The 25,379-nt window shown below is 39.3% G+C and overlaps 1 protein-coding gene across 7 annotated transcripts in view; it reads left to right on the forward strand.

Moving 5' to 3' along the window:
• CLTRN (collectrin, amino acid transport regulator) overlaps positions 1-25,094 on the forward strand; it is a 37,984-nt gene extending 12,890 nt beyond the window's left edge. For 5 of the 7 annotated variants that reach the window (XM_036304016.1, XM_036304010.1, XM_036304013.1 and 2 more), the window contains 4 exons: positions 1,409-1,494; positions 10,867-10,980; positions 15,562-15,756; positions 24,330-25,094. In XM_036304016.1, the coding sequence (XP_036159909.1) occupies positions 1,409-1,494; positions 10,867-10,980; positions 15,562-15,756; positions 24,330-24,486 (552 nt within the window). In that variant the 3' untranslated portion in view covers positions 24,487-25,094. Of the gene's footprint in view, positions 1-935; positions 1,017-1,408; positions 1,495-10,866; positions 10,981-15,561; positions 15,757-24,329 lie in introns of all 7 variants that reach the window. The other 2 variants (XM_036304014.1, XM_036304015.1) reach the window with 1 other exon arrangement.
• The last annotated feature ends 285 nt before the right edge of the window (positions 25,095-25,379 follow it).

Genomic DNA, 25,379 nt, shown 5'->3' on the forward strand with positions numbered 1-25,379 from the left:
ATGTGTGTCTATGGAGGAAGTCTTGTATTTGGTGACAGGAGGTTGGGGGAGTTTAAATTGATGACTTGAGATGTATCTATAAATTATGAAGCAAGAGCATCTAGTGAGATGTGATGGATAGCACTGAGATTTGTGGGGACTGAAGAGGGCTTAGAATAGTTATTGTGAACCATGAGAGAAAGAAAACTGATGGGGAAACCTAAGACAATTTGGGAGTAGGTCACCATGAATTTAGAGTAACCAAGAAACCCTGTTTTGTGATTTTCTCCAGTAATACTTGATTACTCACTATAATATGAGTAGGCTACATTAGTTTCCTAGTGCTTCTGTAACAAAGATTGGGTCACTTAAACACAGCAGTGTTTATTTTCTTTCAGTTCTGGAGGCTAGAAATCCAAGACAAGGTATCATCAGGGTTGGTTCCTTCTGAGTTCCATGAGGGATGGAGTCATTCCAGGCCTCTCTTCTTGGCTTGTAGGTGGTTGTCTTCTCCCTATATCTTCACATGTCTTCTTTCAGTGTGTGTGTGGTGTGTGTGGTGTGTGTGTGTGTGTGTGTGTGTGTGTGTGTGTGTATCCAAATTTCCTCTTCTTGTAAGTACACCAGTCATATTGGATTAGGGCCCACTTTATTGATCTAATTTTAACTTAATCACCTTCATAAAGACACAATCTCTAACTATGATTACATTCTGAGGTACTGGGATAGGACATAAAAATTAATGTTTCTTTGGGAGAGGCAGCCCAATTCAGCCCGTAACATGTACATACACTCAGGTTTCAAGCTAAGAAAATTTGCACTGATGTTTATAAAGGAAGGAAGCTGAGAGGGGGAATCAGTTTCTGTGGGAAAGAAGAAAGGGAGGAAGGGAACTGACTGTATTTGTCCATTATGAGTTGTCCAAATGTCATATTTATTGGCTATTAATACTGCAGATCTGAAGAAGATAATACAATGGAAAACATACCACACTTGGAATGATAGAATGTACAAGAAACTCTATCCTGAACATTATGGTGATATGATCTATCATAGTTTCCAGTTTTTAGTATATAAGAAAGATGAGGGGGTGGAATACTGTGACCACAATTAGGATCCAGTGCACCATTTTTGTTGTTAATCCTCACCTGAGCATATTTTTCCCCGTTGCTTTTCAGAGAGAGTGGAAGGGAGAGAGAGAGGGAGGGAGGGAGAGAAACGTAGATGTGATGTGAGAGAAATACATTGATTGGTTGTCTCCCACACACGCCCTGACTGGGGGCGGGGAGTGAATCCCCAACCCAGCATGTGCCCTTGAATGGGAATTGAATCCAGTCTAACCACTTAGCAACACAGGCCAGGGCAATCCAGTGCACTAATTTTTACCTCATGCCTCTTTGCTTTTTATTTCTGTTTTACTTCTCTTCAGTATGCCTGGGATACAAATGAAGAATATCTCTTCAAAGCAATGGTGGCTTTCTCCATGAGGAAAGTTCCCAACAGAGAAAAAACAGAGTAAGTAAACAGTGAAAAATCTTAATTGATAACTTGCAGTATTATTTGAGATAGTGTAATAATTTAAAACTTGATTATGAAAAAACATTATTAATCTCATTTTAAGGGAACCACATTTTTGTTTAACTTTTACAAAAGCTTTCTGCATTTCTGTTGTATGCATATTTCTCTTGCTAATGAATAGATAGATAGTATAGATAAGAACTCGACTCTCATTGTATTAGTCAGCTCGGCTCCTGTAACAAAATACCACAGACTGGGTGGCTTAAACAACAGAAATTTATTTCTCATGGTTCTGGAGGTTGGAAAGTCCAAATTTAAGGTGCTGCCAAGGTAGATTTCATTCTGAGGGCTCTTCTTTTGGCTTGCAGGTGCTCCCAGCTAATTGTGTGCTCATGTGACCTCTTCAATAAAGGGGAAGTGGAAGGGGAAAGAGTGAGCTCTCTGGTATCTCTTCTTATGAGGACACTAATCCTATATTGTTAGGGCTCCACCTATGACCTAATTTAGCCATAATGACCTCCTATAGGCCCTTATCTCCAAACTAGAGGCCCGGTGCATGAAAATCCATGCACACAGTGGGTCCCTCAGTCCAGCCTGCGCCCTCTCACAGTCTGGGACCGTTGGGGGATGCCCACCTGCTGGCTTTGGCCTGCTCCCCAAGAACAGATGATCTAAAAGAAATAATCATATCCTTAGGTAAGGATTTTTTTAAAAAGGTAATGGTCACATGAAAATTCACTGCTAACAGGGCTGAGGGGACTGGGGGACTCTGACGGCAGCCGCGCCGCACACCTGCTGCGGCACCCCCCCCCCCCCCCGGGGCTGAGGGGACTGGGCGCTGCCATCTTGTGGCTGTGGCCGTTGCCATCTTGTGAGGGTGTGATCGTCAATTAGCATATTACCTCTTTATTATATAGGATACAGTTATATTTGGGGTTTGGGCTCCAAGATATGATTTGGAGGGAGGGGGACAAATAAATCCATAGTACTCATTTTGAAAATAAATATGTATAGGTTTGCTGGTATCTATCATAGTACCTTGTTTATTTTCTTAAAGGCTTTAGGACAATTTTTAATAGTTTTACATTTTTATCTATTCATCCGGAAGAATTTTCTCTACTTATGATATTTCCTACTATCTCTATCTGTGATTAAGGTAACACTCCTGGTTTCTCTCTCCTCTATCCCTCATTCTTTCTCTTAAGAGGTAAAAATGAATGATCTGATTGGTGAGCTGCAAGGAGAAATTGGGCTTGGGCTCTCTTCTTTTTCAGAGCCTTCCTGCCCTCAGGCCGCAGCCATTTGCTGCTCCCTACAGTAAGTACAGAATCTGGCCCTGCATGGGCAGGCACACACCTGGAATGCTGTGTGTGCTGGTTACAGCTGAGCACTGTTTAGCTTGGTAGGTGCAGGTCATAAGGTGTTGAATATCTTGTATAATACTCCAGTGTGTGGTGATAGCTGCCTCAGTTCAGTTCTACATGGGACACTGTAGAGGAATTGATTTCATTTAAGGATTTTTTTTTACATTAGGAAGGAAATTTGTCTGCTGATTAAAGTCACATCCTCCAACCCAGCCTTTTATTTTGGTCTCCTATCTGATGCATTCTTTCGTCTTAACTTTATAATGCATCAGAAGCTGATAACGAGGATTGCTATTTATTGGTCTCCCTCAAACCCACACAATATATGATGAATGGGCTATAAATACAAGAAATAAGGTAGGAGTGGAATTGGGGGGAGTGAATTAAACATGTGATCCATGTATTTGTGTGTACATACACACACACACACATACATATATGAAGTCTATAGTAAAACAAAATTATGCTCTGAGTGAACTCTACTATTTTATAGATGTTTAGAAAATATATATTTGCCTTTATTTGATGCCTTGAACCTCCAGTACTCTTTTCACAATTATTTATAATTTTTTTAAACAAAAATTAGATAATAGCATCACAAAAAAATTCAAAAGAAAAAAAGCTACTAGTCATCTTACATTACTAATCCCTTAACTAATCTCTTTTTATTTTCTAGTCCTTCTTATTTAGCAGGTTTTATATGTTGCTGTGCTCATTTTACTATTATATCCTCTAAGTGCCTAAATTTCATCTTGTAAATTACTGTTAAATGAGATGTTTCCATTCTTAGGAAAAGTTCATTTAAACATTTCAGATTAATTTTGAGGAATTCACTTTAAAAACATTTTTTTTTTCAGAACTCTGGGCATTGTAGGAGTCTTGGAGTATCTGACCTGGATTAATTGCCAAAATATGTTTTCCTTGGAATTGGGTGCAGAAGATATATAAAGGTTTTTGTTGCCAGAATCAGTTGAAAAAAAATAAATAAAAAATGCAAAGCTAGATCAGTGTCAGCAAACTTTTTTCTGTAAAGGCTCAGGCTCTGAGTCCCAGCAATACTGTTGTTGGGGCTGAGTGACAAGTCTGCCTAATGAATTAGGATGTGTTTAAAATGCAATTCAAAGTGCTGGGCCGAATTTTACATGCCCTGCCATAAAGGAGGCTTCATCTTTACACAAATGCTTCCCCTGTGGGAAAGGGCACCACAGAATGCTAGGTGAGCTTAAAGATAACTTTGCAGAGAGGTGACCATATCCCATGTGGTGGGTGCATGGAAGACACACTTGGCAACTGGCTCAGGTTTGAAGTCTTTTGCCTTGCCTGGCCGGTGTTGCTCAGTGGTTGATCGTTGACCCATGAACCTGGAGATCATGGTTTGACTCTGGTTAGGGCACATGCCCGGGTTTCTGGCTCAATCCTCAGTAGGGGGCGTGCAGGAGGCAGCCTATCCATGATTCTCTCTCATCATTGATGTTTCTATCTCTCTCTCCTTCTCCCTTCCTCTCTCTCTAAAATAAATAAAAAACATATTTTAAATAAATATATAAATAAATAAAGTATATTGCCTTTCAGAGGCCTTTTGGTGCCAGTGTGAAACAGAGTGAATTCTGGAAATATCCCTTTCTGGGATGGCTTCAGGGATTCAAATCTTGAACATTTGCTGTCTATTGTTTTGCCCACCCCATTATTCCTTATTCTATGAATATTACAGAAAACTTGAAGATACTGAGATGCACTGAATTGAAAATGTAAAGAGTAACTCACTAACGATAGTCAAGAAATAAACCGAATAATGAGTACTCTCATTTTCATCCCACTTTTTGCCTGGTCCTTACTATAGTATCTCTTATACCAGCTTAATCACCTCCAATGACAGCAAGCTCAGTATCTCCTGAGGATGTCCTGGCATATTGGGAAACCCACAGTTGGCATATTCTTGGTCCAGTGTAACACTGACTGACTGTGAAAGAGAATGTCCTTTCTAAAGGGAGGCCTGGCTGCATGCACGCAGGGGGTGCTGGAGAGCTGAACCGGTCCAGTCCCCATCAGCCCAAGCAGGCAGTGGGAGAGAAGGCTGGGGATTCAGAGAGGCAGAGGGTGTGAGGCTACAGAGAGGCTGTGGCATTTCCACTCTTTTCCCCATAGCACTCGGGCGGGACTGAGTTCCAATGTGTATACACCCTGCAGCCAGGTGAGGTGCTGACAGCTGGGCCCATGCAGAGTTGGGGCCCATGCCGCACCAGTGACTGTGTGTTCTGAGTGATCGCCTTACTTGATTCCCTTTCAGCCTCCAGTCAGGTGGAGAGTTGCTCACAGAGAGTACAGTTGTCTGGTTGTATGTGAGGGGAGAGACTTTGTAATAGCCAGAAGTGACAGGAAAGCTACCCAGCTGCTCCAAATGCCTTCAAGAAGCAAGAGCTGACAGAGCACCAAAGGCAATGGTGAGGGGAACATGGACCTCTTTTTTTATTGTGGTCTACTGAGGCTGGCCTGTTGAACTCTATTACTGTGGTTGGATCCAGATAATTAAGAATAGAAAGTAGTATGTGGTAGGCATTGATATTTAAATGATGGGTAAAACCAGGTTTCATACAGCTTAGGCCCCCACACCCACGAAGCTGGCTCTACCAGATATTATAGGAGGACGGACTAAATATGAATCTTTTGGAATCATTACTAACAAATGTTTTTTGTTTAAAAAAAAATCCTTATTGTTGAAAGTATTACATATGCCCCTTTTTTTCTCCCACTGACCCCTTGTAGTCCACCCCTATCCTAGTGCTCATAGTATTTTCTTACAATCCTTGATATCAAGTGGTTTTCTTTTTTTGGATTTTCTTAATACTAGAATAGAAGATGTATAGAAAAATTTAAATGATAGAAAGTTCTGATTTCGTTATGTCAGGTTACTTGAAGTTTTGTTGGGACTTTGATTGAAGATGACAACCAGGTGTTTTCAAGATTTTACAATAAGATTTAGGCCAGATTTACTAAAATAGCTTCACAGGAACTTTGAAATATTGAAAATAATTTCTATGGAAAATATAATCTAAATGTAAAATTTTACTCAGATATTGCCTTTTAAGATAATCTATCATTTTTAGCAAGAGAGGTAGAAGTCTAACTCAGGCATGACATTTTCTTTCTGAGTTAATGGTGTAGGGCACAAATGGGTTTCCTCCTCTGCCTATTCAAGGAAAAGTCTTGTGATCTAAACAAGGAACAACGTGCTGTTGTATCCATGGTAAGGGGATTAACAGCCTTGTGCTTGTAAGACAGCATCCCAGCTCCTATTTAGTCCTTTTGATTTCCAGAAACAAGAGCCTGATTCTTAGACCCCTTGGATGCACTTGGCCCTGTCTGGCGCCATTGATGAGAAATGGCAATGGAGCCAATTCTTGGAGAATCACCTTCAGTCCAGGGCTCCCCACACTTGAGGAAAGGCAGTGACTTTTTTGTTTGTTTAACGCCTTAGACTTACTATTCTCCCTGGAAGCGCCATGCAGGAGGTATACTTAGTATTCGGTTGAAGAAGACCCTATGCAGCTAAAAGTATTGCCCTTTTTTTGGTAATATCAGTCTTGGGTAAATTATGGAAATAGTGCTTCCTAAGACACCAGTACAGTGGGGGGGGGGGCGGTATCCTAATAAATACTGGATAAAATTTAGTACACAACAGAACACATTTTTAAAATTTTGTGTAAATATTAAAAGCACCCTTATGCTGACAGATGCCATTATCTTGCATTTGAACACAGCTCTTCCTGATTTTCTAAGTACATGTGTATCTGTTATCTCTTTGTCCATGAAGCAAGTAAGAACTATTTTTAATCCATTGTCTTATTTTATTCTTGTAGATCATTTTAGTGTACCCAGGGAACTTTAAAAATAACTGCTTTGCTCCTGTATTTGTGTGTTTGTATTTAATTTGAAAAAAAGATATATTTACAAGAGAATTGCAGAGATAATGCAGAGAGATTCTGTATCCCAATAGTCCTCAACCTGAGGGTATTTTGTCCCTTCACTGCTCCTGAGTATATTTGGAAATGTCTGGAGGCATTTTGTTTTTCACAATTTGATATGTTCTTGCCATCTGGTGTGTAGAGCCTAGGCATGCTGCATAAATCCTTCAAAAGAATAGACAACTTCTCACAAGTAAGAATTAGCTGCCTAAAATGCACTGAGGGTCAGAATTTCTACTCTAGACCCATTTTCCTAATGTTATTATCTGTATATATAAAAGGCTAATATGCAGTGTCCCCTTAGGAGTTCGACTGGGAGACCGGGAGTTCAATCACTTGCTATGACATGTGCTGACCACCAGGGGGCGGCACGGAATGAAGGCCCCGGTCAGCAGCCGGGAGGCCCTAATAGGCCCTGATCACCGGCCAGGCCTAGGGACCCTACCCGTGCACTAATTTCGTGCACCAGGCCTCTAGTGTTAAATAACTATGATAAATATATCAAAATTAAGAAATTAACATTGGCTCTATGTTATTAAACTGTGGCATTTTTCAAATTTCCCTTTTTTAGACTAATGTCCTGTTTCTGTTCTAGAATCTATTCTTCTTTAGGCTGATTCAATCTAACAGTTTCTCCATCTTCCATTGTTTTTCATGACCTTGACATGTCTGAAGAGATTTACAAGTGTTTTTCACCTGGGTATAGTACTGATTCCAGCCATGTAGCATATCAAGGTTGCATATGGAAATGGTGTGTTGTTGGGTTATATCTATTATAGGAAATTGTTGTGGCATTTAGAAGGTGGGGATGAGAGATAACCAATGTGATACCCATGTCAGGACATCGCCACATAATGAGGAATTTCCTACTCAAAATGCCAGCAGTGTTCTCATTGACACACTAAGATCTCAAGCCCTTTCTAGTCATGTAGAGTGAAAAGCCTAGTCTCTAATCTAGCAAATAACAGGAAGTAATCCTCAAAAGAAAAGCGTCATTTATAGAGTTTTAGTCCAAGTCTTTTTGTATCTAACAGTAACTATCTTCGTTGAAAATGTTGGTTTTACTCTTTTCAGCATCATTTTAGTCTTTTGGGAATTTTTATTTCAAATGTTTTTACTTTATTTGCCAAAGTGCTGTATTAAAGCATGAGTTGGCACACCAAAGAAACACTGAATAAATAACTTGAATTCATAGTAAGAGACAGTGTGGTTTCATGGTGAGGAGGACACAGGGAAGAATTGATGGAGTATATGCATTCCTCTTCCTGTTTTATTTTTCTTACAGCATTTCTCCCACCTGGCAGTGTGTACATTTATTTACTTGGTTATCATCTGTCCCCACCCCTTTAGAAATCAAGCTCCAAGAGAGAATACAGCTATTTTCTGCCTCTAAAGACAAATACCACAAAATTCATGTTTGAGCAGTATTTAAAGAGATGTTAGGTGGGAAGAAAATCATAGGCAAGTGTTCAAATGACCACTTCCTTGGCTCCTGCTTCCTCTCTCATGCCAGCAGTATTACTTGGTGTTTGTTTAATTTATAAAAATGGCATGTGCTACATATAACATTACACCTCCCATCCTTTTCATTCAATAAATGTATTTTTGAGATTTATCCTTTTATTTATGAAAGTGTAGCTCTAGTTCAGTAGCTTTTCACTGGAGGTGATCTTTGTCTTTCAGGAGATATTTGGCAATGCCTGCTGACATTTTTGATTGTCACTAGCGGAGGTGGCCTAATGACAACTACTCGAGAGAGGCCAGGGTTGCTGCTAAACATCCTGCAATGCACAGCACAGCTACCCAACACAGAATTATCTGGCTCAATAGTCCAGATGCCCTGGGCTCTTTCTTTCCTTCAATCTGTGGACTCGCTTGATAGCACAGACCAGATTTACGTGATCCATTCCCCTACTGATGGACATTGAGGTTGTTCCAGTTCTCAGCTCTGAGAAAGAGTTTGACAGAGAACAGTCTCACTGATACAGTTCTCTCTTTCTCTCTCTCTCTGTAAGAGAACTGCTGGTAGCCACATTCTGTTCCAGGAAACACTTCCAGAATGGATGGACCCACAGACACCCCCTGCACTGCCTGGGATTCCAATTCTCTGCATCTTTACCAGCATTTGTTGCTATTGTACTTTTTAATTTTTAGCTACCTGAAGAGCTTAAATGAGTAGCTCATTAAAAAAAAAAACACTTTACACTGATTATTAATAAGGGCAAAACCATGAATAATTCACACACTACAGCATTCTACAAAATTAGGGAAAATAATTTTGCCAAGCATGCACTTTATTTTGTTCATCTCTCTGTATTTTGGACATGTTTTAACTCACACATTTTGGGAGAACAAGCTTAACAGTTTCTGCCAGTAGAGGTCACTGTCTCTCAGAGATTCTCCACTTGGGTCTCTCTCTCTCTCTCTCTCTCTCTCTCTCTCTCTCTCTCTCTCTCTCTCTCTCACACACACACACACACACACACACACACACACACACACACACACACACATACCCCTCCTTCCAAGCCTCTCCACCCCCACATCCTGGAATATTTGGCAATGACATTTTAACAATGTGGGTATGCTGCTGGCACCTAGAGGTTAGAGACCAGGGACTCTTCTGAAACCCTGCAATACAGAGGACAGCACCCAACAAGCAAGAAAGAATTGGCCCCAAATGTTAACAGTACCAAGCTGGAGTGGAAGAATCCTATTATATGAATCTTTGAAAGAAAGACTGTGACAATCTCCAAGATAATAACGATGCCTATACTTAATGTTTAAAATAAGAACAAACTTTTTAGTATGCAAACTGGACAAGCAGAGGTGAAAAATGCCTTCCTCATTAGTGTGTTCCTAGGAAAAGGCAGTAGGGGTGAGTGGGTGGGTGGGAGGTAGGCAAATGTTTGATTATTAGCAGTGATTCTATATGTGGGTGCTACCAGACAAGGAGAGGGGGTTCTGAGGCTTGGCAGACCTGCCAGCTGGGATGCTGGTGGGTGACTGGTAGTATCCTTGACTCATGCAGGGGCAGAGTAGCACTCATCAGGGTAAAAGAACTGTGGTTTTGAGTCTTAGGAGTTGGTGGTGGCAGGGCCTCAAATAATAAGACACCAGCATGACAGTTCTCTCACAGTCTCCAGCTGTGACTCTGTAACCTGTGCTGGTGATGTCCTTGCATCAGGGTGGATGACAGACAGGAACGGCAGGGTAGTGGTATTGTCCTCCTTTCGACCTGTTGCACCAGGAGCAGAGTCCCAGGCCTGGGCACAAGGGAAAGGATCACTCCGTTTCTCCATACGGGCTTGAAGGCAGACGGCCTGCACTCTAGGCTTGGCCTCCTTCTCTTGGTGTCAGGGTCTCAAACCAGAGATGTCTGTCAAATTTCCTCTTTCTTTTCTTGCATTGGCTGAGAGGCCTCAGTACTGTCTCCTTAGCACAGAGGTCAGGGTGCCCTTGGGTGGGTGGATACATGTATATGAATAGAGGGAAGCACATTTCCAATTTACGGTTGGAAAGCAGGTAACTGCAAAAACAGTGTTCAAAGGTTTATGGTAAACTGAACATAACACTTCAGTTTGGAGGTCTGTTATTGGTCCAGCCCCAATACTGGAGTGGGAGAGGGACAGAAATAGTGGCCATTAGAGCAACTATTGGATCAAGAGTGGGCAATGGATTTATCTGGATCCGAGAAGCTTCAGTGGTTCAGAGAGGCCCAGTGTTTGGAAGGCAGGGGTGCTGCCAGTTAACAGGTGATGGAAAGTGAGGTCCCTAAAGCTCTCTACTAAATAATTCTTCTTGATTTTATTTTTTTGATAGAGTCCTTATTTAAGGAATGGTCCTCAAGTATATGATTTTGAAAAAAAGAAATTTCCTATGTAATTTTATTCTTAATAATACCTCTCTTCATAATGGTAGAAATTACTTTTCGTTAATAGCTAAGACATCTCTTAAGATGGTAATAACACCAGAGTAGATGGTCCAATGAAATGTGGTATAATTTGCTTACAGTGTTTTTTTTTTCTTCCCATCATTTGCAGAATTTCCCATGTCTTACTTTGCAATATAACCCAGAGGGTGTCATTCTGGTTTGTGGTTACAGATCCTACGAAAAACTACACACTTCCTGCTGATGAGATACAGTCAGCCATAAGGTAATCACTGTGAAATATGCCTTCTACCAGGAAATCAGCCTGTTGATTAATTCAACTCTTTTCATAGGCATTAAAGAAAGTTATCTCTGCTTCACAATATTTATTTACTAAGATGTCAAGGATTTTATTTTGCTAGTTTGTATTAGAGATTATAGATCAGTGGTTCTCATTAAGGGGTACTTTTCCCTCGAAGAGACATTTGGCAATGCTTCCAGATATTTTTGCTGTCACAGCATGGGGCAGAGGGAAGTTTGCCACCAGGCAGAAGTTAGGGATGCTGCTAAACATCCTACTATGCCCAGGACAGTATCACGCAACAAAGAATTATTAGACCCCAAATGTCAATCATGCTGTGGTTGAGAGACCCTGGTTTAAATATTAGCTAAGAATATTTAGTACTGTCTTTTTTTCAAAAGCAAGAACACCTTGTACAGAACTATTGTGTGATGGTTCATCACATGGATTCTGGAGGCCATATGTTTAGGTTGTTAATTCTGGTTTTGCTTCTTGCTAATTATTTGAATATAGACAAATTACTTCTCCTCTTTTGCTTTCTTTTTTTCATTTATAAAACAAGAATAATATGATACCCCTAGCTCAGATTTCTTGGGTCTCTAAGAACTTACCTTCCTTAGTCAATGTTATAGTCTTTATCTTTAAAAGATACCTTTTAGATAACTACATACATAGTTATTATAATATTATTGACTATATTCCCTGTGCTGCACTTTAAGTCCCCATGACTATTTTGTGACTACCAATTTGTAAAAGATACCTTTTTTAGAAAAAGAGGTAAAATTAGGATTCATACAAATAAAAAATAAATTCTATCAAATACTTTATTATTTCATTCATTAATGAGGAAACTAGTAAAATATTAAAACTAGTTCAAAGGAGACTTCAAGGAAGCATGCATACATAGGAATCGAAGAATGGTGATATTCATTTAAAGAAAGATCACCAGTTTATTTATCAAGTAGTCATCAATCATGTTCCACCAGACACAATTCACTTGATTTTCTTTGGACAGGATCATTTACATTATGTTAGTTTTATATACAACTTACAGATTTGCAAAATAACTCATAAACAATAAAAGGCAGAAATTGTCCAGAAAGGTGTTCTTGTCAGATACTCAGTGATATTTTTTTGCCCATTTCAAGATTTACAGGTTTTCCTCACGGTTCCCCTCTTCCTCTCCTTGTGATCATAACAAACTTTGAAAAGGGAAATGTAGCCTTTATGTCATAGAAGCAGAAGGATGCAATTTGTTTTTATTTCAATTACTGTGCACACTTTATGTATCAAAACTTCAGGTCCCACGCATGATTAATGTTGGGCAAAGGTGTATTGGAAGAAACAAACTATAGGGTATCCCAAAAATGTACACACACTTTACCAGCTGATAGGTCAGTTGATGTTTCTTTCTTTTCAGATTTAACCCATTGGAATTAATTATTATGCAAAATGTGTATACATTTTTTGGGACACCCTGTATTTTGTGAAAAAGAAAAATGAAACAAAGTACAGAACTCTCTTTACTATAGATTTATAAGTTACTAAGGTTCACATTATTGTCTTTACCCAGGTGAAATACCTAGTGAAAGAACTCATTTGCTTTCTGTAAAATATTAACATTTAAGATAATGAGCACATGATCAAATGCCAAAGGTTTTGTGTGAACAATCATCTATTTCCCTTGCTGAAGCAAAGTTATTGATGCCAGGGGTGGGGAACCTTTTTTTCTGCCAAGGGCCATTTGGATATTTATAACATTATTTGTAGGCCATAGAAAATGTTCAACTTAAAAAATTAGCCTGCGGTATTTGGTCAAACATTTCATTAACTCACCACGAATGCTTTGGCAGGGCCAGACCAAATGATTTTGAGGGCCTTATTTGGCCTGCGGGCCAGACGTTCCCCACTCCTGATCTATACCAATGGGAAATGATTTAATCTGCTTTAAATGATGATTTGAACTAAATTGTTCCTACACTTTTGCTACTAAGAATACTGTTAAGACCCACCACTTAGGTAGTAAGATCTAGGAATATTGTATTTCACGTGAAAAGGGCTTTTATTCAAGCCCTGTGGTGTGGGAGGGCTACAAGGAAAATGAAGGCACTTGTGGTTAAACCAGGCCTCAGTTCATGTTAAGGAGGAAGTGTTTGGGGTGAAGGTAGATATGTAGATGAATATGTTCACAACAAAATGTTTGTTTCAAATAGCAGGAGAAAATATTCAGGGGGTGAGGATGGCTAATAGAATGGAAATTTATGTCAGGGAATGGATAGGGCTCAACAGGATTGTATGAAAATAAAGGAAACAATATCAAGAGCAAAGGATAGAGTGAAAAGAAGGATGTGGTACTTACAGTACAGGTAAGAGAAATTTCAAGTCTGAAGGATCTACATAGTTGGGCAAAATAATATTAGTTATACCTAATTTGCCCAACACTTTTTGGTTCACAGGCATGTTTTTATGCATCTGTGGCATTTAAGACCAATGCCAGTCATTTTTGAGTCATTATTCTTATTCCTCATTTATAAATGAGGAAATTGAGATTCAGGGAGATTAATTGATTTGCTAGAAAAATAAACAGTGAGACTTGAACCCAGGCATGCTGCCACCAAGTCCAGTGATTTTTTTCTCTCTACTGGAGTGTTTACACCTATAGAATCAGGTGAGGGAATGACTGACCAGTTCTAAGATGTCTGTTTTAGCTGTTTTGTGAGGGTCTGCCCATATTCAAGGCCAATCTTGGCTGAAAGATTCTTGTTGATTGATACCTATTGGGGATTTCAATGGTGGACTGAGATTTAGTCTGTACTGAACTGGAACTTCTAATCAGCCCGAAAGGTGATAGAATGGCAAAGTGTTAACCAACCAAATAGATAGGATGAGAATGCAGAGCAACTTTTCATTTTACTCTGACTTACACCTTAGTAGAGGAGTTCATTATTTTGTGGAAATATTTGTGTTCCTGGACTATCAATATTAGGTTGTAAAAAAAGAAAACATTCTACAGTTTGGTAAAAATCACATTGACATTATCTCCTGCTATAGATTATCTGGTTGGGATTATCTTTTATATTAATGAATAATCATGCCTCAGCATAGATTTTTATTTGCTAAAGGAGGTCTTTCCTGATAGCTTGGTGCGGATCTGCAGAGATTCTCAAGCCATTACTGTCAAGTTCAATACGGGCACTGTACAAGACAGTAGTCACCAGCCATATGTGGCTATTGAGCACTTGAAATGTAGCTAGTCCAAGGTTAGATATGCTCTAAGTGTAAAGACTACACTGAATTTCAAATACTTAATACAAAATAAGACGTGAACCAAGGCAATATTGATTATATGTTGAAATTATTTTTTCTTAGATGTATTGGGCAAAATATATTATTAAAATTAATTTTACTTGTTTGTTTTCACTTTTTTAAAAAATGCAGCTCCTAAAATTTTTTAAGTCACACATAAGACTCACATTGTATTTCTATTTTTCAGGGCTGCTCTAGAGGGAGATGAAGTCAGCTTGTCCAGTGTGAATTCAGTAAAGGTCATACCGTATCTCTAAGAAATCTCATCTAGTTTTCAAATTCCAGTTAGAAATTAACTTTTTTTGGTTTCAGTCAAAGAAGTCTTTATAACCAACCCTTCCCTAAGGCATGTTTCCATGCCTCCCTAACTGGTAACATCACCAAAAATGCAGATTTTTCCCCAGGAAAAGTAGCACATTTACCTTTATGATTTCTAGACTTTTGGACTCCTAAAGCACCATTTACTTGAGTCATATAGAACTACTTGCAGTTTACTGAGAAAATCATACTATTCCATATCTCCATTCCTGTACTCACTACACAATTTGGTCTAAAGAACTCCTACCTGTTCCTCAAAACACAGTTCAAAAGTTGCCTTCTCAGGAAAGCAGCCCTGACTTCTCATTATGATGTACTTAGCCCTCTGCTGGGCTCCCCAACTGTACCCATATTTGCCTTTTTCATAGAACATTTTTTGCACTGTGATTGTAGAGGGGCCGATCTGTCATGATTCTAGACTGTAGGGTCTTTAGTATTTTTATTTCACATTGTTTTTATAGCACCTAGCACAGTATTTGGTACTTAGTAAGGTTTCCACAAATGTTTGTTGAATTAATGGGGGGAAAAAGACCAAACTGATGGATTTGCAACTGCTCCTGGATTAATGTTTTCTTTTCTCTTCCTGATTTTCTTTTGTTGTCATGTTCATCATTCACTTGTTAACATATAATTTTATCTTTCGGGGCTGTTGGTATTTATGCAAATCACCTTAAATAGATTATTGTCATTTTAATCTAGATGCTACCTCTTAGGAAATAAAACATGGTGGGCAGAGCTCAAAGTTCAGGACTTCTGGTTACTTCTAGGACATTTGCAACAAGGGAGGGCAGTAGTGCATAGAAGAGCACAGCACTTATGAAAAGAATACCACAGCTGAATGCCCTCGTCAAACTGCCTAATCATGGAGAGATAGGTCTACATTTTCTGTTCCTAATTTTTTTCTGTCTTGTTTTGTTTGTTTTTATTGTCATTGTATTTTAGAATGAATAGGAACCGGATCAACAGTGCCTTTTCTTTGAATGACCAGACTCTGGAATTCTTAAAAATTCCTTCCACTCTTGCACCACCCACTGACCCATCTGTGCCCATCTGGATTATTATATTTGGTGTGGTATTTTGTATCGTCATAGTTGCAATCACGCTGTTGGTTTTATCAGGAATCCGGCAACGTAGAAGGTAAGATATTGGAAGGGAATGATTAAAGAGTGTTTTTCTATTTGCTCATGACTTGGAAAAATAAGGAGAGGGTTTGTCCCTAGCTGAAGATAATGCCTTATATCTGAAACTTTGAAAAAAAATGATGATTTAAAAAATATCACTTATGCTCTTGTTTTTAGAGGCTTTTTGGAGTCCAATGTCCCTTATTTAATTATGCTTCTTTCCATTACTATAATTCTCTCTATTCTACACCATATGAATGTTACATATCCAGAGTCAATTTTAAATCTACGTTATGATTTTATAAGCTAGATATACAGAGCTAAGCAGACTTTTTGGGTAGGCAGAGTTAGTCTTTGGTAGTCATCCACCTCCAAATGCTAGCAGTTCCACAGTTCTTTCCTCCCCACCTTGGCCTACCTCTTCTTGGCCCAGTGCCTGTAGCCGCCATCTTGTCCCAGATACTTTTTGGCTGTTTTATATTTCCCCCCTTTGATGATGCTCATCCCTCTAGTGCTTATGGTATGATATAGAACTGCGTTCCTCCAAGTGGCCTTTGAATAAACTCCCTGCATCAGACTCACCTGGAGCACTTGTTTCCTTGGCTTTATCACTGACCCACTAAATTAGAATCTCTGAATGGGATGCATTTTAATAAATATTCAGGTTACTTTAATTAATTTAGTTTGACAGCTTCCAATTTAGCACCTTATGAATAAATTTCTACTCCTTGAGTTTATTTACCTGGATTCTGGGACACTTGCAAATTTTGCTGTCTAAATGAATGATATTACTTCAAGAGAGAACTTCAGACTAGTGGTGGAGTTAGTAAGGTTGTGGGGCAGGTTGAGAAGAGACAGGATTTCTCAGTTTGATGAAAGGAGAAAACTTTGTTTACAAGTACCTCTGATACAGATGGGAAGTGGAGGGAGGCCTCAACTCTTCACTGGACCACTTGGGTGCTTCTAAACCTTTCTTTCTGATACCGAGAAAGGAAAATTCTGATAAGTGGGACATACATTGTTTTCAAAAGGGTTGATGCCCAGATAGGACATGTAAGATCTGTTTGGCCAAGTGTGTGTTCAACTCAATGTTTCTCCTGAGGTTTGCTACTTTCCATATGTTTCGCCTTAGTTACTAACACATGGGAATCATTTTAAATCATGGGCTTTATAATTTTTCACAAATGATAAGTGAAATGCTGTGGAATAAATGTGATTTATGTCTAGTCCCAAATTAAACTCAAAGATTGAGATCAAGTTGTGCTTGCTTGATTTTCTTGAACTTGGCATGATATGTGATACAAAGAGACTTGGTACAAGTTGTTTATTATTATTTTTTAGAATATTAAGAAATATTCTCTGTAATATTTGAATACCTACATTTAATACTTTACAGTTTTGCATTAATCCTAAAATGCTATAATTCTATGGATTCTATTGATTGTAACCTTTATGGATTGACTTTATCTCCTATATTTCCCAATATAGCATAGGAGTTTAAAAAATGGACTCTGGAGATAAACTGCTTAGATTCCAAGTATTTATCACCTGATTCTGCTCTTATATATAATCCATTAACTGTATGAATATCAGGAAGCACAGGCAATGAGTCAGAGAAATCAAGCTCAGGAGAATATAGTTTGTGGTGCTAGAATCATGTTGGTTAATTTTTTCCTCTGTGTGTAGATAACTTGTCTATAGCAACAGTGAGGTATACTAGAAATAATTAACTTGGTGGGGTAAAAAGAGTTAATGCAGTAAAGTGCTTAGAGTGGTGCCTGGCATACAGCGAGCGCTCAATAAGTGTTAGCTGTTACTATTATTTTATTATCCTGCCATTTGCTGGCCTTTCAGCTAGTTTATGCTGGGATCAGCTCTTTCCTTCTGAGTAGATTCTACAGTAATATAATAATTGGGTGTGTAGCATCATAATCTGTTGCCTGGGAGAAGTGAGGCTGTTGTCACAGCTTTGCCTCCACAAATTCATTTCATGTTCAAACTAGGAAAACAGATGGACAAATCTCTTTGTAAACCTGGAGAGCATCAATAATTAGCAAATATAGTCAGGACAATTATGACAACGTTCTGAAGATGAATTGATTAGTTGTGTTTTAAGTTTGCTATAATCTGGTGGGTTTCTCTTGTGCAGAGTATTATTTCAGAGTGGGAGAAGGTATAGTTTGAAGTGGAGAGAGCCCTAATACTTGTGATGAAAGCCTTTTCTAATCATGGAAAATATATGATCTGTCCCTTAAACCTTTAGTCTTGAGGGAGACAAGATGAACTGCATATACTTCACAATGATTTCTGTACTAGATCTATGTCTAGCCCCAGCCCAGATGTAGATGTTTTAGTTCTCTTGTCAGCCTTATGATGATGGTGATGATGATGATGGTGTTGGTAGTAATAATGGTGATAGTGATGGTGGATGATGATGTTGACAATGATGCTTATAATAGTGAGGGTGATGTGATAATGGTAATGGTGGTGATGTCGATGATGTGCTGTGTGTGTTTTAGTAGGAAGAGCACTGGATCAATACTATTGGTTTTAGGTTCGTCTCAGACCCTGGCATTTATTAGCTGAGTGACCTTTAGTATGTCACATATGGCAAATGAGAATATTTTTTACCTAGCTCCCTAATTGTTTCAGAAATTTTAGAGCTTAATAATTATGTTTTTTTCTTTGCTGTTCTTAAATGTACATACTCAATAGGAATCACATATGTGTTTTTAGTGAAGCCTGCGAGACTAAATAGAGTTCTAGGTTCACTGCTTTCACCAATCTTGTTGCATTCTGAAAGACAAGTTATTCTACATATTTGAATCTTAGCTCAAATATGAAAAGTAGGGACACCAATACACTGTTCATAATATTGCAATGGGAATTAAATGAAATGATGTGCGCAAAGCACTGGTTTCTGCCATGTAATAGATACTAATTATTATTATTATTGCTATCACATGGCAGATATAAAGCAATCTGCCTATAGATATATGGTTAGAAAGTACTGGTACCATTGTTTAAAACAAGGCAGGCTTGATCCCAAAGCCCACCAATCTCACTGTGCTGCAATGCCCACTGAAACTGTTCCAGCAACACGATTTTCCCCAGGAATCATCCATATTGATTATGAGTACAGCCCCAATTCCCCAATAATTTATTATATGTTTAAAAGTCATATTTGTCTATCTTTTGTTGTTTTCATGGCTATTCTTGGGCCTTGGCTCTTCAGCCCTGTCTTTTTGAAGGAAGACAGAAGTACTCTTTCGCCACCACTACTTTATCTTGAGCAATCCCTATTCATTAACACCCCCTAATTCTGAGGGACACACAATACTTCTTTTGTCCCCTCTTTTGTCCCTCTTCTCTCTAGATCTGTGGGAGATTATTCACTCTGAAGGCTCCTAGGGGCTAGTTTCAGGTATTTTAGTCACTCAAAAATATATATCTATATATTTGATTTCAGAGAGGAAGGAAGAGGGAGAAAGAGATAGAAACATCAGTGATGTATGAGAATCATTGATCAGCTGCCTCCTGCACACCTCACACTGTGGATCAAGCCCTCAACCCGGGCACGTGCCCTGACCAGGAGTCGAACCGTGACCTCCTGGTCCATAGGTCGACACTCAACCATTGAGCCATGCCAGCTGGGCCCGTCACTTTTTTTTTTATTCTCTTCCTGAACTACCTGACATTGCAGGAACAGCGGAAGTCATTTAACGCTTAGTTTTATTTTTCAGGGTTGTTTTTTTTTCAGAACAACAAATCGGAATGATTCAGAAAGATAGTTAAGTTTTATTATTCTTAGCACAGGCAGTGAATCAGTTTATTACAGTACGCACTATGAAACGTGACAAAATGCTGTATTACTACTGTAAGATCACCTTTGAACTGCTTATCACGTCCACCAGCCAGAATGTTACTGACACTGCAATTTGTGAAGCCCAGCAATGTCAAGACTCTGTATGACTGACTCTAAGGTCACAAAAGAACAATATGTACCTACTTTGCCACTGACACAGCTCAGTTTGCTAAATTTCCACAGCAGTTTCACTCAGCATCTCTTTGGGTTGAGAAATCCTTCTTCTAAAAAATAAAACTTGTCCTCATCTGTGTGCATCTTCCTTTTTAGTTCCTCCTCATTCCTTTGTAGTGACGGATGGATTATTTTTCCTTTGTGGTTGAGGAGCAGGAGGCAAGATTCCTTGCAGTGATCTGCCTGGGATCAGCTGTCTGCAATTTTTCTTCCAATTCCATAAAAACATTTTTAAAGTGAAGAAACTGGTAAATAAACACTGGCAACTGTTATTTCCAACACTGTGTTACATTGCCACCCACTTCAGACTGCTCTGTCCACTAAGATTTTTATAATATGGCTTTCATACTTAACACAGAAATTTTTAGGGTAAGATTGGACTGTTTAAAATCTCCTTATTATTATGGATATTATTATTCACTCCAAGCCCAATCGGGAGTGACTTGGGGGAAAATTGATTGAGCTAGGCATTTTTTAATGATAATTTATAAATATACATTTGTTTCCAGGGCTTCATCCCTACTGAAATATCACTCCTCTCTTTTATAATCCATAAAAAAATGGAGGGAGGGAGCATGAGTGAAATTTGGAGTTTTTCCGTTTTATTGAATCTTTTCTTTTCACTTTAGGACATGGACTGTGTCTCTTCCACCATATAGTAGGCACTTAAAACATAGTTACTCAATGAATGTTGGGTACTATAAATGAAATGATGGGATTGATCGTTACAGAATGTCAGTTTTGTTTTTTGCTTTCTGGAGGACGTGGAAAGTAACAATACTCCTGTCCAGAAGAGGAGGGGCCAAGGTATTCTAATCCTCTGGTAGGTGACATCATCTGGCAGGAGGACCTTCTCATCACATAAAACTATGCCTACCCCAACCTGTGTTGATCACTGATTGCTGGGGCCTGGAATAGCCATTGTAGTGCCTCACTCTGAGGATGGAGAAACACAGAAGCCTATCCTTTCCTAGGTCTCTGGGATTATAACCCCCAACTTTCAACCCAGCATTGGGTCTTATAGTGACACATTTGACAGAGGCATATAAAATGGCACAATACTTTCAAGTGATGACAGTGGGATCTACATTATTGGATGCTACTTTCATTACGAACTCCAGCTATTTGAAATTATCTAATAAACCATCAACAAAGCCTGGCAAAATCTATACTAACTCTTAATTCCTAAGGTAGGATAATGAATATTTTCCTCCATCCATTTGAAAAAATAACAATACAAGAGATACAGGAAATATCACGCGTGTATGTGTTCCTTCCCTTCCCTTCCCTCCCTCCCTCCCTCCCTCCCTCCCTCCCTCCCTCCCTCTCCTCCTCCTCCTCCTCCTCCTCCTCCTCCTTCTTCCTCCTCCTCCTCCTTCTCCTTCTGTCGTCATTGTTTCTTCTTCTTCTTCTTCTTCTTCTTCTTCTTCTTCTTCTTCTTCTTCTTCTTCTTCTTCTTCTTCTTCTTCTTCTTCTTCTCTCTTCTCTCTCTCTCTCTCTCTCTTCTCTCTCTCTCTCTCTCTCTCTCTCTCTCTCTCTCTCTCTCTCTCTCTTTCCTCTTTCTTTGCAGTGGATTCCATTCAAGATACACCTTCGGGTACTGTCTGAGTAACTTAGTCCATCCATCCATTAACTTTTTATCCAGCCAGTCACTCATTGATATACATTCATTGATCCATCCATTTACCCTCTGTATAACTAGGTAGCCAGCCACGTATGTGTCTGTTCATCCAATTCTAAGCCCACTCTGTGCTGAGTCCAGATCAGCTGTTTTACAACGTATCTTTACATTTATTTGGATTTTGATTTCTCTGATTACTTCCTCCTGAGAGATTAAGGGAAAAAATTGGTGATGGGGTGGGGCAGGGACACAGAATTACATATATACTATATAATTTTAGTATGTCACATCTGGAGGCACTTGTGAATATGTCTCATTTGTTGGTGATGTTCACCAAATTCCTCCTTTAACAAAATACAAATGTCTCTTTATAATTAGTACATTGCTTGTGGGGTGATATATTGAGACCATATAAATATCCTGTTCCTTAATTATTTCTCACACAGTGGTTTAGTATCCATTGATGAGCCTCATTAGAATAAATTATTATTATAGTGGTGATTTTCTGTTATTCCTTCTACATCAGCTACCATTCTTTCATAAACACAAGCTCTTTCTTTTCTCTCTCTCTTCCTACAACATATTCTTTAAAGCATATTGGAGTAGACTTTCATATAGGACTAATAGGAAACCCTACCTCAGTCATCACTGGGGTATCTTCACCACCTCCTCACCTTCCAGAGTTACTAAGGTTCTAAGGCACTTCCATAGTGGTGGGAGTCTGTCCCAGTCACCACAGCAATGCCTATCATCCCAGACATGTGATCATTCAGGTCTGCCTCTTTGGAGTTTCCTTAGATTCCTGGGACAATAGAATAATTGGTAAGTCTGGGAGCTTTGTGCTTAACATCATGCCTCCACTGTGCCCCAACACTTAACTTGCGATAAGCCTCAGGGAAACTCTTCCTCTCTGTGATTGCCTAGAGCGGTGGTCGGCAAACTGCGGCTCGCGAGCCACATGTGGCTCTTTGGCCCCTTGAGTGTGGCCACGAAGTTTCAATCGCACTGTACGTGTGCGTCCGCACGTGGTATTTTGTGGAAGAGCCACACTCAAGGGGCCGCAGTTTGCCGACCACTGGCCTAGAGGTACCCACCTCTCCATTTTGCTCCTTACCTCTATGATACCAAGCATAATTGGCTCAACTGTTTTTGGTCTTTCACAAAAGACAGGAAGAACTTTGAATTAAAGGCTACAGCTTTCCACACTCCAAAGAAATATTAAGGGCCTATTTACCACTTGGGTGGGGTAGCAGTGTCTACAAAGGATCTGAGAATGAAAACTCAGAATTTATCCTGTCGTGTAGTATTTTTGAAATGACCTGGAATTATAGCTACAAGTTGTAATATAATCAGTAAAATGTGTTTTGAGTTCCAGAAACTTGGCTTAAAAATAAATACAACTGTTTTGTAATAAGTAGAGCCAAGCAATGATACCTACAATATATAATGTTTACTTCCTTGCTCTAAAGTAATGTGAGTTTGCTTCTTCATATGTCATTTCAATTTGATTTTCACTCAACATTTGCAGACCATTAATTTGTCAAATTCTATGAGAGGAATTTATTACTTTTTTTAAATTCAATTTTTGTTAAGTTCTCCTAGAGCAGTGGTTCTCAACCTTCTGGCCCTTTAAATACAGTTCCTCATGTTGTGACCCAACCATAAAATTATTTTCGTTGCTACTTCATAACTGTAATGTTGCTACTGTTATGAATCGTAATGTAAATATCTGATATGCAGGATGGTCTTAGGTGACCCCTGTGAGAGGGTCGTTCGACCACCAAAGGGGTCTCGACCCACAGGTTGAGAACCGCTGTCCTAGAGCCAAATTTTTTAACTTACCAATTTACCATACATTTCCTCCATATGCCTTCATTCAATTTGTGTGTTAATGTAATGTATATATGTATGTATGCAAACATATTCATTTATATAAATATACATATGCATTTGTATATATGTATTCTAAGTAAGATCATTCATTTTGATCAATATGTATATGTCATCCATGCAGACTTCTTATCTTGATAGCATCTTTTCACCACATCAGCTCTTTATGATCTTTGAAGCTTATTTGAAAACTAGGGGCCCAGTGCACAAATTCATGCACCTTGAAAGGAACTGTGGGCTGTGAGGCTGCGGTGGGCATAGGGGCTGGTCTCGGCCCATCCTCCAAGCCCCTGCCCGGCTCCTCCCACTGTGGCCCCAGGTCCCCGGTCTGCCAGCAGCCTTGCTCCTGCTGCCACTGCTCCCACACACTGATAGAGTAGGCCCCACTCGCACCTGCTGATGGCGTGGAGTGATTGGGGCTGGTGCTGGCAGTGGGTGTGAGTGGGGCTGGTGCCATCAGCAGGTGTGAGCAGCTGCTGCTGCCCTGATCACCCCTCAGGAGCAGGGGGAGATGGAGAAGCCCTTAGGGGCAGTTGGGGATGGCAGCTACTGCTCACACCCACTGACGGCGCCAAGCGATAGGGACCAGTGCCGGGCACCAGCAGTGGGTGCGAGCGGTGGCTCTGGTGCTGGCAGCAGGTGTGAGTGGGGCCAGCATCAGCTGCAGGTGCAAGCGCTGGGCAGGTCTGTGGTGCACAGGAGCAAAGAATTTTCAGAAACCATCAGAGGTTTGCCCTGATGACAGCGACTGGTGCCCTGCCTTGGTATGGTGCCCCTGCTCACCTGCTCCACCATCCCTCTGCAGCTGACACCCGCCATGTTCTGTGTGCACCTCCTGGTGGTCAGCACACGTCATAGCAACCAATTGTTCGGTTTTTACACCTTTTGGTCTATTTGTGTATTAGGGTTTTATATATATAGATAAATAGCATCAATTTTTCATCATTCTAAGTTTCCTCTTTCCTTTCCTGCTTTCCCTATTTGTGTAGAAGACCATGATTTCTCCTGGATCCCAATAATTCTTTTTATGTGCATTTAGGAAGAACAAAGAACCATCTGAAGTGGATGACACTGAAGATAAGAGTGAAAACACGATCACTATTGAAAATGGCATCCCCTGTGACCCCCTGGATACGAAGGGATGGCACATTAATGACACTTTCATGACAGAGGATGAGCGGCTCACCCCTCTTTGAAGGGCTGCTGTTCTGCTTCCCAAGAAACTCACACATGTTTCTGTGCAACTGTTGAGCACCATAAATTATTAAGGGCAGATTACATATTTTGTTTCACCATTCTTCTTTGTAAGAAAATTTGAATGTGCATGAAAGTGAATCAGTAATACCTGTGAAGACCATTGGAATCATAAGCTGTTGACTACTCCAAATATTTTAAAGTATTTCCCTGACAACACAGTGTGTAAGTGTAGTCATTTGGTGTTTGTGATTATTGATTTAAAAGTCCATCAGTATTTAAGCATTTTCAAAAATAAGGACTATATATATTTTACACTCTGGAGACCTAAGGAAAAATATTTTTCCAATGGAGAATCCCTATAATAATTATGAATATTATTTATATCATTCTGTATATGACTAAGTAAGCAAGGATAAAAGTAATTATTGTACATGGGATGGATAAAAATGGAAGTATTGATAAACAAGGTAGAATTTGATCCTATTATAACTATTGCTTATGTATTTTCTGTCAATCTCTACTAGTGCAGCTCTATTTGTTGACTTTTTCTGCAATCTGTAAAAGTACAATCTATAATAAATAAAGTGCTAATTATTTTTTTTGATTATGTGACTGTGGTCTGAGGTTTATTTTGACACTGTGAAACATAGTAAGCCTAATTTTTATTAGTTATATTTAATCTGTTCTACAGATATAGAAAAGAATTATTTTTGTTGTATGTATCCTTCCTTGAAGACATCTTGTAATTTTTAGAATTGGTTTTCCTTTCAGATAGGCCATGTGTCATTCTAAATGCTAATAATATACATTTATTAATAGAAAGAGAATTTGGTGCTCAGTCTCCTACTGCTATCCCCATAGTTGATGTTACAGCAACAGTTTCTAGCTCACT

This window comes from Myotis myotis, unplaced genomic scaffold (assembly GCF_014108235.1).
Source record: "Myotis myotis isolate mMyoMyo1 unplaced genomic scaffold, mMyoMyo1.p scaffold_m19_p_4, whole genome shotgun sequence".
In the NCBI taxonomy this organism is placed as follows: domain Eukaryota; kingdom Metazoa; phylum Chordata; class Mammalia; order Chiroptera; family Vespertilionidae; genus Myotis; species Myotis myotis.